Source organism: Geotrypetes seraphini, chromosome 8, assembly GCF_902459505.1.
Source record: "Geotrypetes seraphini chromosome 8, aGeoSer1.1, whole genome shotgun sequence".
Taxonomy (NCBI): domain Eukaryota; kingdom Metazoa; phylum Chordata; class Amphibia; order Gymnophiona; family Dermophiidae; genus Geotrypetes; species Geotrypetes seraphini.
In genome coordinates this window covers 49828564-49843918 of record NC_047091.1, presented here as the reverse complement: position 1 = coordinate 49843918, position 15355 = coordinate 49828564, and the positions used below count along the sequence as shown (strand labels likewise).

At 47.9% G+C, this 15355-nt stretch overlaps 1 protein-coding gene across 2 annotated transcripts in view; it reads right to left on the bottom strand.

The window, feature by feature from the left end:
• The window catches only part of SPINT2 (serine peptidase inhibitor, Kunitz type 2), a 190766-nt gene extending 178559 nt beyond the window's left edge, over positions 1 to 12207 (bottom strand). For both annotated transcript variants that reach the window (XM_033955460.1, XM_033955462.1), the window contains exon 1: positions 11406 to 12207. In XM_033955460.1, the coding sequence (XP_033811351.1) occupies positions 11406 to 11781 (376 nt within the window). In that variant the 5' untranslated portion in view covers positions 11782 to 12207. The remainder of the gene's footprint in view (positions 1 to 11405) is intronic.
• Positions 12208 to 15355: the final 3148 nt, after the last annotated feature.

The following is a 15355-nucleotide window of genomic DNA, read 5'->3' as shown; positions in this document are numbered from 1 at the left end:
TTTCCCACATGACCCGTGGTGCCCCTTCATCTTTACCTCCCTAATCCCATATTTCTGAAAATTACAGCGTTGACCTATTGTAATACCCCTTGAATAAACTATCAAAGGGAAATTCTTTAGAGATTCATGGGTTTGGACTATGTGCCAGTGTTTTCTAAGCATAGCTACCATGCTTTAAGTAGCATGAGAAAAAGGTAAAACGCAAGTAAGCTGTTCATTTTCTATAGTAGGAGGATCTTTTCTTTCCTGTAAAAGGAGGTCTCTTTGGGCATACTTGGCCCTTGTATATGCTTGTCTGATGGATCTTTCTGGGTAACCCCTTCTCCGAAGTCTATCTGTCAGTTTTTTTGCCTGAAGCTTGTATTCTTCCATAGAAGAACACACCCTATGAATGCGTAAAAACTGACCGATGGGAAGATTGAACCGTAACTTAAAAGGATGAAAACTGCTGAAATGAAGAGTGGTATTTCGAGTAACTGGCTTCCTAAATAGGGTGGTGGCAATCCTACCATCTGTCACCTGAACGGTGATGTCTAAAAAATCGATTTCGGTTTGATGGCAAGTCATAGTAAATTTAATGTTGGAGTCCACGGAATTTAAATGATGTAAAAATTGCTCTAGTTCTTGTCTGGTGTTATTCCAAATCAGGAAAATATCATCCAGAAATCTGCCCCAATAAGAAATGTATGGATCCCATATAGAATTATAGACCCATGTCTCTTCAAACTTAGACATGTATAGGGATGCAACAGAGGGGGCTAAAGTGGCACCCATCGCCACCCCCTGTATTTGTTGAAAAAACTGTTGATGATATTCAAAGTAATTTCTTTTAATAACCCAAGAAGCTAGCTGCATGAGAAATTCCATGGATATTCGATGTGGATTCATGGTCTGAAGTGTCTCTCTCACAATCTGTAGGGCTCCCTCCTGGGGAATCTTGGTGTACAACGAGATGACATCCAAAGATACCATCCATTTGTTGGTCATATCTAGTTGTAGGTTCTATAGAAAATGAACAGCTTACTTGCGTTTTACCTTTTTCTCATGCTACTAAAAGCATGGTAGCTATGCTTAGAAAACATGGCACATAGTCCAAACCCATGAATCTCTAAAGAATTTCCCTTTGATAGCTTATTCAAGGGGTATTACAATAGGTCAACGCTGTAATTTTCAGAAATATGGGATTAGGGAGGTAAAGATGGAGGGGCAACACAGGTCATGTGGGAAATGCCAATGGTGCTCCTCCACTATTGTAGGAGATATATGGGAGGTCCCAGGCAGAGAATGGACATTAAAATCTAGATTTCAGATGGATTGCAACACTCAAGGGGTAGTTTATGCGATAATCTGCCCCTGCAACCTTATATACATCGGGCGCACCAGTAGAAAGATTAAGATGCGGCTGACGGAACACAAATCGCGTATACTTAATGAGATACTGCAAGCACCTTTGACGGAGCACTGGCTTAAATATAAACATACCATAAACGATTTGAAATGGCGAGTCATTGATAAAGTGAAGGGTTTTGATACTGGGGGAGGTGACAAAGTAAAATTAAATAAAAGTGAGCAAAGGTTCATATTTATGTTAGACACTGTTACACCGCAATGGTTAAACAACGAGATCGAGTGGGGATCAGTGATGTAATTCCTGACCTATCAGCTACAGGGGGCGGGACCAATGAAATTAAGAGGTAGGATTTAAATTCCAGGTCTAAGGACGCCGCCGCCATCTTTGCTCACAATTCAGTTGGAGTCGGATGACAGCGGCAGCCTTGGTAAGTTTTTATATTGTTAAGTGTTATGGAGAATATATATTTAAAAGTTTTCAAGAAAAGGGCTAAGCACAATTGTATGGTACAGCTTCTTTTCTGTTGTTACACAGGGAGACCCTTGATAAAGCACCTTTTCGTGCGAAACATGTCGGGTCTGGCTCCCGGGTTTGGCTGAGATAAGTATTAAACAGCTTTTTACACGTATTTATTATTAGTAAAAAAATATATTTATTATCAACACAAAATGAAAAACTAAATGAATATAAAAGAAATCAAATTGACAGCCAATGATGAAGCGCCACAACATGCTTCCCACAGTATAAAATTATTACAGTGGTGGAGTGGTGGGGCTGAGGCGTCTTTTTGAATCAGAAAAATACATTAACACTTTAAAAATCCAGTACCTAATGAAGGAGATTGTATGAATAACTGGATTTGAAGATTATTGCCATTTAACATTGAGCAAAATACATAATAAGCATACAAATTCATGCCATGGTAAAATTGTGGCAAGTCTGCAGTTCAGCACAAAAAATGTCAGTTTTTCTGGTAGTGCCTGAGCAGTAATTAGTACAGGCACTGACAGGAGAATTGACAAAAAAAAGCATGCCACAGCAATAAGCCCTCCCTCCCCCAACTTCCCCACCCATAAAATACATGGGTGACAAGCAGCACCCACCTTGACTCCCCTTCCCCGAAAACTTCAAAAAAATTCCATGGTGGTTTGGTGCCTCCCTCAGATCCTCCCCTCCATCCAGTCCAAAAATATCCTGGTAGTCCAATGGTGTCCCACCCCCCAACCACCAGCTAGGCTAGGCCTGGCCTGGCGGTCTAATGAAATCCCATCTCCTAACCCCTTCCATACTATCATCTTCAAAACAGCACTCTGTTCCTGCTGGATGATGGAGTGCTGCTGTTTTGAAGAGGATGGTGCCTGAAGGCAGGAGCAAGTAGGCATTGCTCCTGTTTCTGATGAGGTATGGAGGGTTGGGGGGAGGGGGGTTACTGGGTCACGCAGCAGAGCACTTTGACCACCAAGCCGGGGGGCAGGGCCAAGCCTAGCCTAGGAGGGGAGTGCCAAGCCTAGCTAAGGAGGGTTCCCCACTGGACTATGAAGTCATTTTTTGACTGAATGGATGGAAGTGGGGGAAATTAGGGGAATGGTGGCTAGGTCAGGTTAGGATCAGCACAGTGGGGATAGAGTAGAGAAGAATGCCAACAGACATCTGCTTCTCTCAACCAACCCCTTTACGCTGCCCCAAACCTGGTGAAAAGTAGAGAATGATATGGGGACATATTCTCCCCATTCCCGTGGGATCTCTCTATCCCCATCTCCACGAGCTCTGTCTCCGTCTCTGCCCCATTCCTGCAAGCTCCAACTTCATTTGCACAAACCTCAAACACTTTAAAATCGTGCAGAGCTTGCAGAAGTGGGATTGATAGGAACGGGACAGGGATACTGAGAGTCCACAGGGACAGGAACAAATTTGTCCCCATGTCATCAAAGTTTAACACTTTTTCTAAATATTGCATGTAGTCAAATACTGCATTTAAATTACTTCTAGTGTAATTCTACGCAACTATGCAGAATTGTACGCAAATCTTCCAATCTGACCCTATCCCCATCCCCTGACACTCCTTCGACCCTGCACAGGTCTGACCTCTCTCTCCCTCTAACCAACCCCTCTCCCACCACCCACGAGATCCGACATAGCTGCAGGCCTCCGAAAGAAAGAGAAGCTGCGGCAACAGGCTTGCCAGCAGAGGCAGTGCTGTGAATGAGCTGCTTACAGCCGGCCCCGTCAGGGCTTTCCCTTTGCTTAATCACTTCCTGTAGAAACATGACATGGAAGAGGGAAGGAAGCCCATTCACAGCACTGCCTCTGCTGATACTCTTGGAGGCCCGACCATCCAACAACCCCACTTCACCCACCCCACCCCATCCATCTACAACAGTGGTCTCAAACTCAAACCCTTTGCAAGGCCACATTTTGGGTTTGTAGGTACTGTACTTAGAGGGCCTCAGAAAAAATAGTTAATGTCTCATCAAAGAAATGACAATTTTGCATGAGGTAAAACTCTATAGTTTATAAGTCTCTCCTTTTTGCTAAGTCTTAATAATAATATTGTAATTTATAGCTTAAGAGACATATGATCAAGAAACTGTTTTATTTTACTTTTGTGATTATGATAAACATACTGAGGGCCTCAAAATAGTACCTGGCAGGCCGCGAGTTGAGTTTGACACCACTGATCTACAAGAAGTGATGCAGCAAAGAGAAGGCCTTGGCAGGGCCGGCCGAAAGCAGCCCATTCACAGTTGGCTGCTACTATGGCTCTGAGAAGCCCGCAGGTATGTCTGATCTCATGGGTTGGGGGTGGGAGTTGTCATTTGGTCAGAGACCCGTGTAGGAGAAGGGATGAGGACATGGATCCTGGACTGTCAAGTGTGGGGGGGGAGGGGACATGGATGCTACACTGCAAGGGGGGAAGGGGACATGGGTGCTGGATCCATAATTAGAGGGGAAAGGGGGTTAGAAAGAAATCCATGCCAGAAAGGTGGGTAAGAAGGAAGATGTTTGACCATAGAGAGAGGAAAAGAGAGATGCCAGATCATGGTAAGGGATTCAGAGCGCAAGCTAGAGAGATGGTGGGTGGGATGACGGGACACGTATCCTGTACCCACAAATGGGAGTGGGGGATGGTAAAAAGAGGAAGAGAGTTACCAAAACCAAAAGGGGGATGGATAGAGAGGAAAAGATTCTAAGGGAGCGAAGGAGAAAAAGATGCCAGAGTATGGGGCCAAGGAGGGGATTCAGGGTGCAAGTGAGAGAGTGGTGGGATTTAGAGGGAGACAGAACAGTTGGAGTAAAAGAGGGAACTGAGGAGGCTGTATCCTAACTAAAGGAAAAGGCAGGAAAGAATTTCAAGCCTCAGGTTAGGTGAATTCTACACAAAATACTACAAAAAGAATTGCAGAATTTTGAAATATTGTGCACAGAAAGCACAGTTACTTACAGTAACAGTTAGGGACAGCAGGCAGATATTCTTAACATGTGGGTGACGTCATCCACGGAGCCCCATAGTAGACAGCCTCTTAAGCAAACTTGCTTGTAGAACTTTCAGAGTTCACTAGTGCTGCACTGCGCATGTGCGAGTGCTTTCCCGCCGAACGTAGGTCATACGTCTCTATGAGGTACCTCAGTTCAGATAGCTAGCTAAGAAGCCAACCAGGGGAGGTGGGTGGGTTGTGAGAATATCTGCCTGCTGTCCCTGGATAAAGCACAGTTACTTACCGTAACAGTTGTTATCCAGGGACAGCAGGCAGATATTCTCAACAGGTGGGTGATGTCACCAACAGAGCCCCGGAGTAGACAACCTCGCAAGCAGACTTGCTTGAAGATCTTTTAAGAGCTTACGAGTGCTGCACCACGCATGTGCAAGTGCCTTCCTGCCCGAGCTAGGGCGCGCGTCTCCTGTGAGGTACCTCAGTTCAGATAGCTAGCTAAGAAGCCAACCAGGGGAGGTGGGTGGGTTGTGAGAATATCTGCCTGCTGTCCCTGGATAACAACTGTTACTGTAAATAACTGTGCTTTATCCCTGGACAAGCAGGCAGCATATTCTCAACAGGTGGGCGACCTCCAAGCTAAGCAAAATGGGATGAAAAGAGTGTTAGCAATTTAGGAGAATAAATTTTGCAAGACTGACTGGCCAAAATGGCCATCCCTTCTGGAGAAAGTATCTAGACAATAATGATAGGTGAAGGTATGAACCGAGGATCAAATGGCAGCCTTGCAGATTTCCTCAATAGGAGTTGATCCGCCGGGGAACGTAACAGCCTCGGATTGGTTAGGCTGAGATCCGACACCCGCAGGATCTCCGCCTCCCGGGTTGGCGAGGAACGACCGCGCCTCCGAGGTGACCCACGGGGACGCTTGGACTTGCGGGATCGGCACTTCGCCCGAGGCCGACCCGAGGGCGAGGAACCCCGGGAGGACCCCGTCGAGGACTCGGAAGAGGAAATCCTGCGAACCCGGCGCACCTTGTCCCGAGGACGCACGCTCCGCGCAGGCTGGTCAATAGTCGAGGCCGAGGCCAAGGCCGAGGCAGGCACAACCACGGTGACCGAGGCTGGAGCCGAGGTCGGGGTCGCGGCCGGTGCCGAGGACAGCTGCAGGTGGGCCAGGGCACAGGACAGCTCCAAGGAGATAAGCGCCCGAAGCATGTCCTGAAATACTGGGATGGCCACAATGGACGGCATGTCCGTGGCCGGCGGGTGCTCCCTCGAGGGCGACCTCGGTCTCGAGTATTCCCGCGGAGCACCCGACTTCGACGCCCGGGGCGGGGCCGAGGATGGCCCACCCGCCCCCGTCGAGGAGCCCGAGGACGGCTTCTTCGAGGACTCTGGAGCAGAGGAAGGAAGTGGAGACTTACCCGGGGCCGACTTCGGCATCGCAGACACAGGCTTCTAAGTGGAAGGCATCCGCGGCGAGGTCGAGGTCATCGAGGCCGGGGCCAAAGCCGACGTCGAGGCCATCCCCGCCGCAGGATCAACAGTAAAGAGTTTGGCCATGCGGGCGCGCCGACGGCGGAGCGCTCGAGGCTGAAAAGTGGAGCACCTAGTGTAAGAGTCCGTCGGGTGATCCGCACCCAGGCAGACAAGGCACCACCGGTGAGGATTGGTGATGGAAAGTAACCGATCGCACCGGGTGCACTTTTTAAAGCCCGTCAGAGGACGGGACATGAACAAAAAACACAGCCGGGAACGACCGAGATCCCGCGGCCGCAGCTACCGGGAGCCCCCGGAGCCTGGAACGAATCCTTTTTTTTTTTTTTTTTTGACGAATTCGGCAACACTAACAAATGAAAACAATAAAAGAAGCACAGCGACCGAGAAAAAGAACCCAGCCGCGGTGTCAGAAGGCAAAAAGGCAAGGAGCAAAAACTCAACAGGGCTTCTGGCTCTGCGGAAGAGACAAAACTGAGGACCACGAGGTGGGGATGCGCCCTCTAGTGGGCAAGAAGGCATGCACATGCGTGGTGCAGCATAGCAAGCTTGAAACTTCAATCAAGGTTGCTTCAAAAGCTGTCTGCGTTGGGGCTCCGTAGATGACGTCACCCACATGTGAGAATATGCTGCCTGCTTGTCCTGGGATAACAACTGTTATGGCAAGTAACTGTGCTTTATCCTAGGACAAGCAGGCAGCATATTCTCAACATGTGGGTGACCTCCAAGCTAAGCAAAATGGGATGGTGAGAGTGTTGGCAATTTAGGAGAATAAATGTTGTAAAACTGACTGGCCAAAATGGTCACCCCGTCTGGAGAAGTATCCAGACAATAATGAGAGGTGAATGTATGAACCGAGGACCAAGTAGCAGCCTTGCAGATTTCCTCAATAGGAGTTGATCTGAGGAAAGCTACAGACGCTGCCATATCTGTAACTTTATGGCCCGTGACTCGACCATGCAGAGGGAGACCAGCCTGAGCATAGCAGAAAGATGTAAGCAGCCATCCAGTTGGAGTTCGAGACCTATGCCTGGGTTTGGAAGGGGTCTCGATGGACTTCGAAGACCGAGGCGTAGGAGACTCTTTACTCTTCTTCAAAGTCAGGTGCCTTGAGGACGAGGAATGCTTCGATTGAGGCCTCGATCAAGGCTTCTCCACGATCTCTCGAACAGGTTGAGTAACTGGAAACCTGAACCTGGAAGGATGAGGCAAGGAGTCACTGGAGGACCGAAGAGGTTTTGCTCGTTGTGCCTCAACAGTATGCTCAGAATGGTTCACAGAAAGTACGGGCAAGCTTGGCCAAAACAGAGGATCAATATAGCTTGCAGCATGTCCTCAAAGACAGGCACCGAGACCAATGACTCCGAGTCTGGAAGGTGCAGCAGTGCGTTCCATAGAGGGCGACCTCGAAGATGAGTATTCCCTATGTTCAGAGGCACGCTACGGAGGTCTCGTAGAGGCTGGCACGACTGCACTCGTTGCCTGGATTACCTGACACTCAACTGGAGGCTTCTTAGGTAGCGCACCTGCAGAGGAAGAGGAGACTTGCCTGAGGACGAGGCCTTCAAGGCCGAGGGTGACTTGCTAGAAGTCGAGGACTTGAACGAGTCCACCACGGGGGTCGAGGCCGAGGTCTTTTTTGTAGGAGCCTCCATGGAACCAAAGGACTGCTGGATTTGGGCACGTTGCCTCCAGAGAGCTCTTTTTTGAAGGGTAGCACAGCGAGGACAGGACTCGGGACAATGTTTGGGTCCCAAGCACTTAATACACCAACGATGGGGGTCGGTGAGAGAAATCGCCTGATTACACTGGCTACAGTTCTTAAAACCGGTAAGAGGCCGGGAAATAGAAAAAAATATGGCCGCAGCCAAACGAGAACTGGCGGCAGGGCCTGAGCCCAAGCCTCACTGGACGAAAACCGATGGAAAAAAAAAATTTTCTTGTTTTTTTTAGAAAAAGAGATGCGCTGCACAGCGACTATAAAAAAAAGAAACAAATAAAGAAAAAAGAAAGACGCGGTGTGAGAAAGGGAGGGATCAAGGAGGATAAAGAGGTAGCTGAGAGGTTGAACACGTTCTTCTCGTCGGTTTTCACGAGAGAAGACACATCTAATATACCAGACTCAGAGGAGCTCATGAGTGGGGAACAGGCTGAAAAATTAGAACACATAGAGGTAAGTAAGGAGGATGTCCTCAAGCAGATAGACAGGTTAAAATGCGGCAAATCGCCGGGCCCGGACGGGATCCACCCAAGGGTTCTGAAAGAACTAAGACAAGAAATAGCGGGCACAATCCAGCATGTTTGCAACCTATCCTTGAAAACTGGAGAGGTACCAGAGGACTGGAAATTGGCGAATGTCACACCTATCTTCAAGAAGGGATCAAGGGGTGACCCCGGAAACTACAGGCCGGTGAGCCTGACTTCAATTATAGGGAAGATGGTGGAAGCTATGATCAAGGACGGTATTTGCGAGCACATCGAGAGATATGGCCTACTGAGAACAAGCCAGCATGGATTCTGTAAGGGAAGGTCATGCTTAACGAACCTTCTGTACTTCTTTGAGGGAATAAGCAGTCGGGTGGACAATGGGGAACCTATAGACATCATTTACCTTGATTTTCAAAAGGCTTTCGACAAGGTGCCACATGAAAGGCTGCTTAAGAAGCTGTGGAACCACGGGGTGGAAGGGGATGTGCACAGATGGATCGAGCACTGGTTGTCGGGTAGACTGCAGAGGGTCGGAGTAAAGGGACAATACTCTGACTGGCGGGGAGTCACAAGCGGTGTGCCACAGGGATCGGTGCTGGGGCCGTTACTCTTCAACATATTTATCAATGACCTGGAAAAAGAGGCAAAGTGCGAGGTTATAAAATTTGCAGACGATACCAAACTGTGCGGCAGAGTTAGGTCTAGGGAGGAGTGTGAGGACCTGCAAAGGGACCTGGACAAGCTGGAAGACTGGGCAAACAAATGGCAAATGCGCTTTAACGTGGAAAAATGCAAGGTCATGCATATAGGGAAAAAGAACCCGTTGTTCAAATACAAATTGGGGGGGGGGCATTATTGGGAGACAGCAGTCTTGAGAGAGACTTGGGTGTGCTGGTGGATGCATCACTGAAGCCATCTGCACAGTGCGCAGCAGCCTCGAAAAAAGCCAACAGGATGCTGGGTATCATAAAGAGGGGCATAACAACCAGGACGCAGGAAGTCATCATGCCATTGTATCGAGCTATGGTGCGTCCACATCTGGAATACTGCGTTCAATATTGGTCGCCGTACCTCAAGAAGGACATGGAAGTGCTTGAGAGAGTCCAAAGGAGAGCAACGAAACTGGTAAGAGGGCTGGAACACTGCCCATACGCCGAGAGGTTGGATAGGCTGGGGCTCTTCTCTCTGGAAAAAAGGAGGCTCAGGGGAGATATGATAGAGACCTTCAAGATCATGAGGGGCATAGAGAGGGTGGATAGGGACAGATTCTTCAGGCTGAAGGGGTCAACAGGCACGAGGGGACATTCGGAGAAACTGAAGGGAGATAGGTTCAGAACAAATGCAAGGAAGTTTTTCTTCACCCAAAGGGTCGTGGACACTTGGAATGCGCTACCGGAGGAAGTGATCAGGCAGAGTACGGTACAGGGATTCAAACAGGGATTGGACAGATTCCTGAGGGATAGGGGGATCGTGGGATACTGAGAGAGGTGCTGGGATGTAACACAGGTATAGAAAGCAAACCAAGTAATAAGTATAGAAATCCAACCAGGTCGTGCATGTGCAAGACCAGAGGGTTAAGACTTCGATGGGAAGATAATACTCAATGGGAAACCAAGGTGGCAAGGGGGCCCCTTCTGGTGACTCAGACAGGCCGTGACCTGTTCGGGCCGCCGCGGGAGCGGACTGCTGGGCAAGATGGACCTGTGGTCTGACCCAGCGGAGGCACTGCTTATGTTCTTATGTTCTTATGAAAGCGAACTGGAAGACGGCAGAGCTGAGAAACAGGTGCTTCTTGGCTCCGCGGAAAACTGAGGTACCTCATAGGAGACGCACGATCTACGATCAGCAGGAAGGCACTCGCGCATGCGCGATGCAGCACTCGCGAACGCTTTGAAAGTTCTACAAGCAAGTCTGCTTGCAAGGCTGTCCACTACGGGGCTCCATGAATGACGTCACTCACATGTTGTCCTGGGATAATTTTCAAAATGTTTTGTGCAGAATTCTACCAGGAGTATTAAATGCAGTCTGCAGTAATGGTTTCAGCACCTGTACTTAAACCATTGTGGGGAGTGTGTGGCGCAGTGGTTAGAGCACCCTAGGGTTGTGGGTTCAAATCCCTCGCTGCTCCTTGTGACCCTGGGCAAGTCACTTAATTCCCCCATTGCCCCAGGTACTCTAGAGTTTGAGCCCACCGGGATAGGGAAATATGATAAAGTACCTGAATGTAAAAACCACTTAGGATATAAGTGGTATATAAATAAAATAAATACTTTAGCACATTCAGCACACATTGTTAACCTGAGTCCTAGAAAGTGTTAGCTTTAAGCATCAGCCCCTCGGTAATCAGAAAATCACCTAATCTTTCCCAAAATAGGAAAGCCTTCCCTTTAAAGTTTTAAACTCCAATCCATTCTCCCTCAAAAGAAAAGCGATGCTCTCCCCACACCCATCTTTATTCCTTTTTCATTGTTAGAAAGTTGCATATCTTCACCATATCCCCTTACTCCAGGGGTGTCCAATGTCGGTCCTCGAGGGCCGCAGTCCAGTCGGATTTTCAGGATTTCCCCAATGAATATACATGAGGTCTATTTGCATGCACTGCTTTCATTGTATGCTAATAGATCTCATGCATATTCATTGGGGAAATCCTGAAAACCCGACTGGATTGCGGCCCTCGAGGACCGACATTGGACACCCCTGCCTTACTCATTATTACAGAGTTCTCTCTCTCTCCCGATGTTTTTGGGTTCCATACCGCTTCCACTCAACCTCCCTCCCCTATTTCCTCCCCATTACTACAGCAGACTCTCAGTTAACTGGCACCCATGGGGATTGATAGATGCCGGATAAATGAAATTTCTGGTTGCTCGATTGTGGTATGAATAGAAATTCCCCTCGTCGCTTGTTCCTCTTACCCTCCGTGGTGGGCTGCTCGACCATGTCGCCTCTCTGGTAAGCGATTGCTCCGTCCCGAGGCTCCAGGCGGCAGACATTCTTGCCCTGGAAAATGCAGTTTATCAGGTAGCAGGAGCTATCCTGCAGCAGCGCTAGGTTACAGTCGGCCAAGGCGCAACAGGCTTCAGCGCAGCTCGCCGGCTCCTGCAGTGTCTCGAGGACCTCGGCTCCCCAGTGCAGCGAGCTCACAGGATCGTCTAGACCCAGGCCCCTTTGCTCCTGCAGAGACTCGGAGCATGGTAACAAGCTTTCTACCGCCGGCGGTCCACTCCCCTGGCCGCCCAGCGACAAGAGGAGGAAGATAAAAGAACTAAGGAAAAGCACTTGTAGCGCCATTAGCCGAGTAAGTACAGGTGAAGAGAAAACGGCCGTTAACTTAGAAGGAGAAAAAAACCTCAAAATCACACATTTATTCGCGCGCCGAAGCCTACAGATTTCCACCGCCCTTGACAGCGGTCGCGAGCCCTCCAACCAGTGGAGTAGAAGGGTCTTCTTTTACTTTTTTTCCTTCTTAGGATTAGCACCCAATTCCTCCACTAAAAATCAACAAATACTACCACCGCCAACTCTGAACCAATCAGTTGGCGAGGCGAGGGTCTCACCGCCCTAACGCCAGACAATCACACTAGGCTCGGTCTCGCGCGCGCCCTCCACTCCCAATTTCCAGACGGTCAACAACTCGAGTGACTTGCTGCTTTTCGCTCTCAGCGACGCGGAGTTAAACGTCCCATTTCCCTGTGTGACGTCACGCACAGGTGCAGCTTCCTCCAACGCCCATATCTCCCGCCTCTCTCTTGCTTACTCTAGAGTTGTTGTTTAACTGTCGCGATTGAAAGAAGCCAAAGGAAAATCTTTGGCCCACAGAGAAAAGTGAGGAATTTGTTTTGGGGGGGGGGAGGGTTACCTGTATATTAGTACCGAGATGTACCGGCTACAATAAAACCTTTTAACAAGTGATTATAGAGGTGGGATTTAAGGTTAAAAACACTTTGGCTATGGAAAAAAAAGCAGCAATTGAAAGGAGAAGTTTTAAAATACATCAAAAGTACGGTTTCCTTTAAGCTAGTGGATGGAGTAACTAGGGGTTGGTTCTCTCTTTTTTTTTTTTTTTTTTTTTTGCTTCTGGCCCTTCAGTCCTGTTTGCCCAAATGTCTCTAAGCAAACACCAACTCTTTCCTCCCCCCCCCCCCCCCTTTAGCCTTAATCATCATATTTTTTTTTCTTTTCAAAGCTCAAGACTATTTAAAAAATGATGGCAGTCTCACAGAGATAAGTTACCCAGTTCAGGATTGGACCTTTAGGGACAGTTCTAGATTTTTGAGCATTCAATCCTGGTTGCATTACAGTACTGATTTCAATGGACAGGATCTGGGACTACAAATTCCACAAATACAAATTCTACAAATAAGTTCAAAATCAAGGGGGGGGAGGATGTCTCGAAATCTCCAACCTCGAATAGAGTAATATATGGATTCATTAAACAACAGTATTTGTTACCTGAAAAACTGGACGTACCTGCATATCTCATACTGCAAATTTGGCTCAAAGATGGGACAGCAAATGTTGATTCAGGGCAACAAAATCTGAGTCCAGAGATACCAATTCAGTGCTACTGAAGGAGTCAGGGACTAGTTTTCCTAAGTGTTGAACTAAGTTTTCCTCTTTAATAAAATGCTGAATTATGTTTAGCTGCAGACCTAACTTATCTCATGCCTGTACTGGGTGTTAGCTTGGACATTCTAACTTCTTATGGCTATCTCAGCATAAACGACATGTAACAGAAAGACTGCAGGGCCTAGATAAGTGACCTGCTAGTGTGAGCTGAGGACCAATGATTGTTAAAAAAAGTAACATGTGAAAAGTTTTTTATAGAATTCAGTTGTATAGCCAGAAGAATGTATAACTATCTCTGTAAGGTCCTGGTTTCGGCACTTCTGAAGCCAGCTTGAAGCTCGGGAGTCGCATACGTATGCTAATAAACAATCTGTGCTTTCTTCAAGTCTCTAGGTTTTTTGGCTGCCCAAAGTGACCTTTCATTTGGCTTCCGAACAGGAACTTAAAGGTCTTTTGACCACCGGCTACTCAATTGGTCACTTGTGTCTGGTCTGAGAACCGACCTGTTTGCTAAGCCAGCTTAATTCCTCTTGGAATTTGTAGACCTCGTGGCTCTGGCCGGCTCAACTGATTAAGAACATAAGAACATAAGCAGTGCCTCCGCTGGGTCAGACCAGAGGTCCATCGTGCCCAGCAGTCCGCACACGCGGTGGCCCAACAGGTCCAGGACCTGGACTGTAATCCTCTATCTATACCCCTCTATCCCCTTTTCCAACAGGAAATTGTCCAATCCTTTCTTGAACCCCAGTACCGTACTCTGCCCTATTACGTCCTCTGGAAGCGCATTCCAGGTGTCCACCACACGTTGGGTAAAGAAGAACTTCCTAGCATTCATTCTGAATCTGTCCTCTTTCAACTTTTCCGAGTGCCCTCTTGTTCTTTTATTATTCGAAAGTTTGAAGAATCTGTTCCTCTCCACTCTCTCTATGCCCTTCATGATCTTGTAAGTCTCTATCATATCCCCTCTAAGTCTCCTCTTCTCCAGGGAAAAGAGTCCCAGTTTTTCTAATCTCTCAGCGTATGAAAGGTTTTCTATCCCTTTTATTAGACGTGTCGCTCTTCTCTGAACCCTCTCGAGTAACGCCATATCTTTCTTAAGGTACGGCGACCAATATTGGACGCAGTACTCCAGATGAGGACGCACCATTGTCCGATACAACGGCAGGATAACTTCTTTTGTTCTGGTTGTAATACCCTTCTTGATTATGCCTAGCATTCTATTCGCCTTCTTAGCGGCCGCTGCGCACTGTGCCGTCGGCTTCATTGTCATGTCCACCATTACCCCCAAGTCCCTTTCTTGGGTACTCTCCTTTAATAATATCCCTCCCATCGTATAGCTGCACCTTGGGTTTCTGCTACCCACATGTAGTACTTTACATTTCTCAACGTTGAACTTCATCTGCCATCTCATCGCCCATTCCCCTAGTTTGTTCAAGTCTCTTTGCAATTCAGCAGCTGTAAGAAGGAAATTTAGATTCGCAGTTAAGGGCAGGGAGGTTTGTCAGACCGGGGCTGTTGTCGGTCGGTCGGGAAAGCGCCACAAAAGTAAGGGGACCTGGCCGGCTGTGCTGCACCCGGGGCTGGAGAGAAGGAGGGGGGGAGAAGGGGGGGTAAGACACTGAAAGGCCAGGGGAAAGGGGGGGTAAGACACTGAAAGCATTTGTGGAAGACAGAAGGGGGAGAAGGACGCTGACAGGACATGGGGAAGACAGAGGGGGAGAAGGACACTGAAAGGACATGGGGAAGACAGAGGGGGGAGAAGGACACTGAAAGGACATGGGGAAGATGGGGGGGAGAAGGACGCTGAAAGGAAATGGGGAAGAGAGAGTGGGGAGAAGAAGCTGGCAGGGAAGAAGACAGAGATGCCAGACTAGAGGGGAGCGGAGGGAAGAAGATGGGTGCCAGACCAATTTGGAAGGGGGGAGAAAGGGAGAGGCACAGTAACAGAGCAAATGGAAGACGCAGAAGGAAGAGAGACAGTGGATGGAAGGAACTGAATGAGAACATGAGGAAAGCAGAAACCAGGCAACAAAGGTAGGAAAATAATTCTATTTCTTTTTTTTTTTTTTTTGCTTCAGGATAATGTAGTATATTAGTTGTGTTATTAAAAATGTATAAACAAAAGAGGCTCTGGTAGAAACCCGTTTACAAAGTATGTATTCTTCCCAATTAATATTTCCAAATTAATAAATTCTTTTTGCTTATTTGTAAATGGGTTTCTACCAGAGCCTTTAATTCAGTAGCATAATTAAATGAAATAACTATTTCTGAAGTTTATAGGGACGGGCGGGGATGG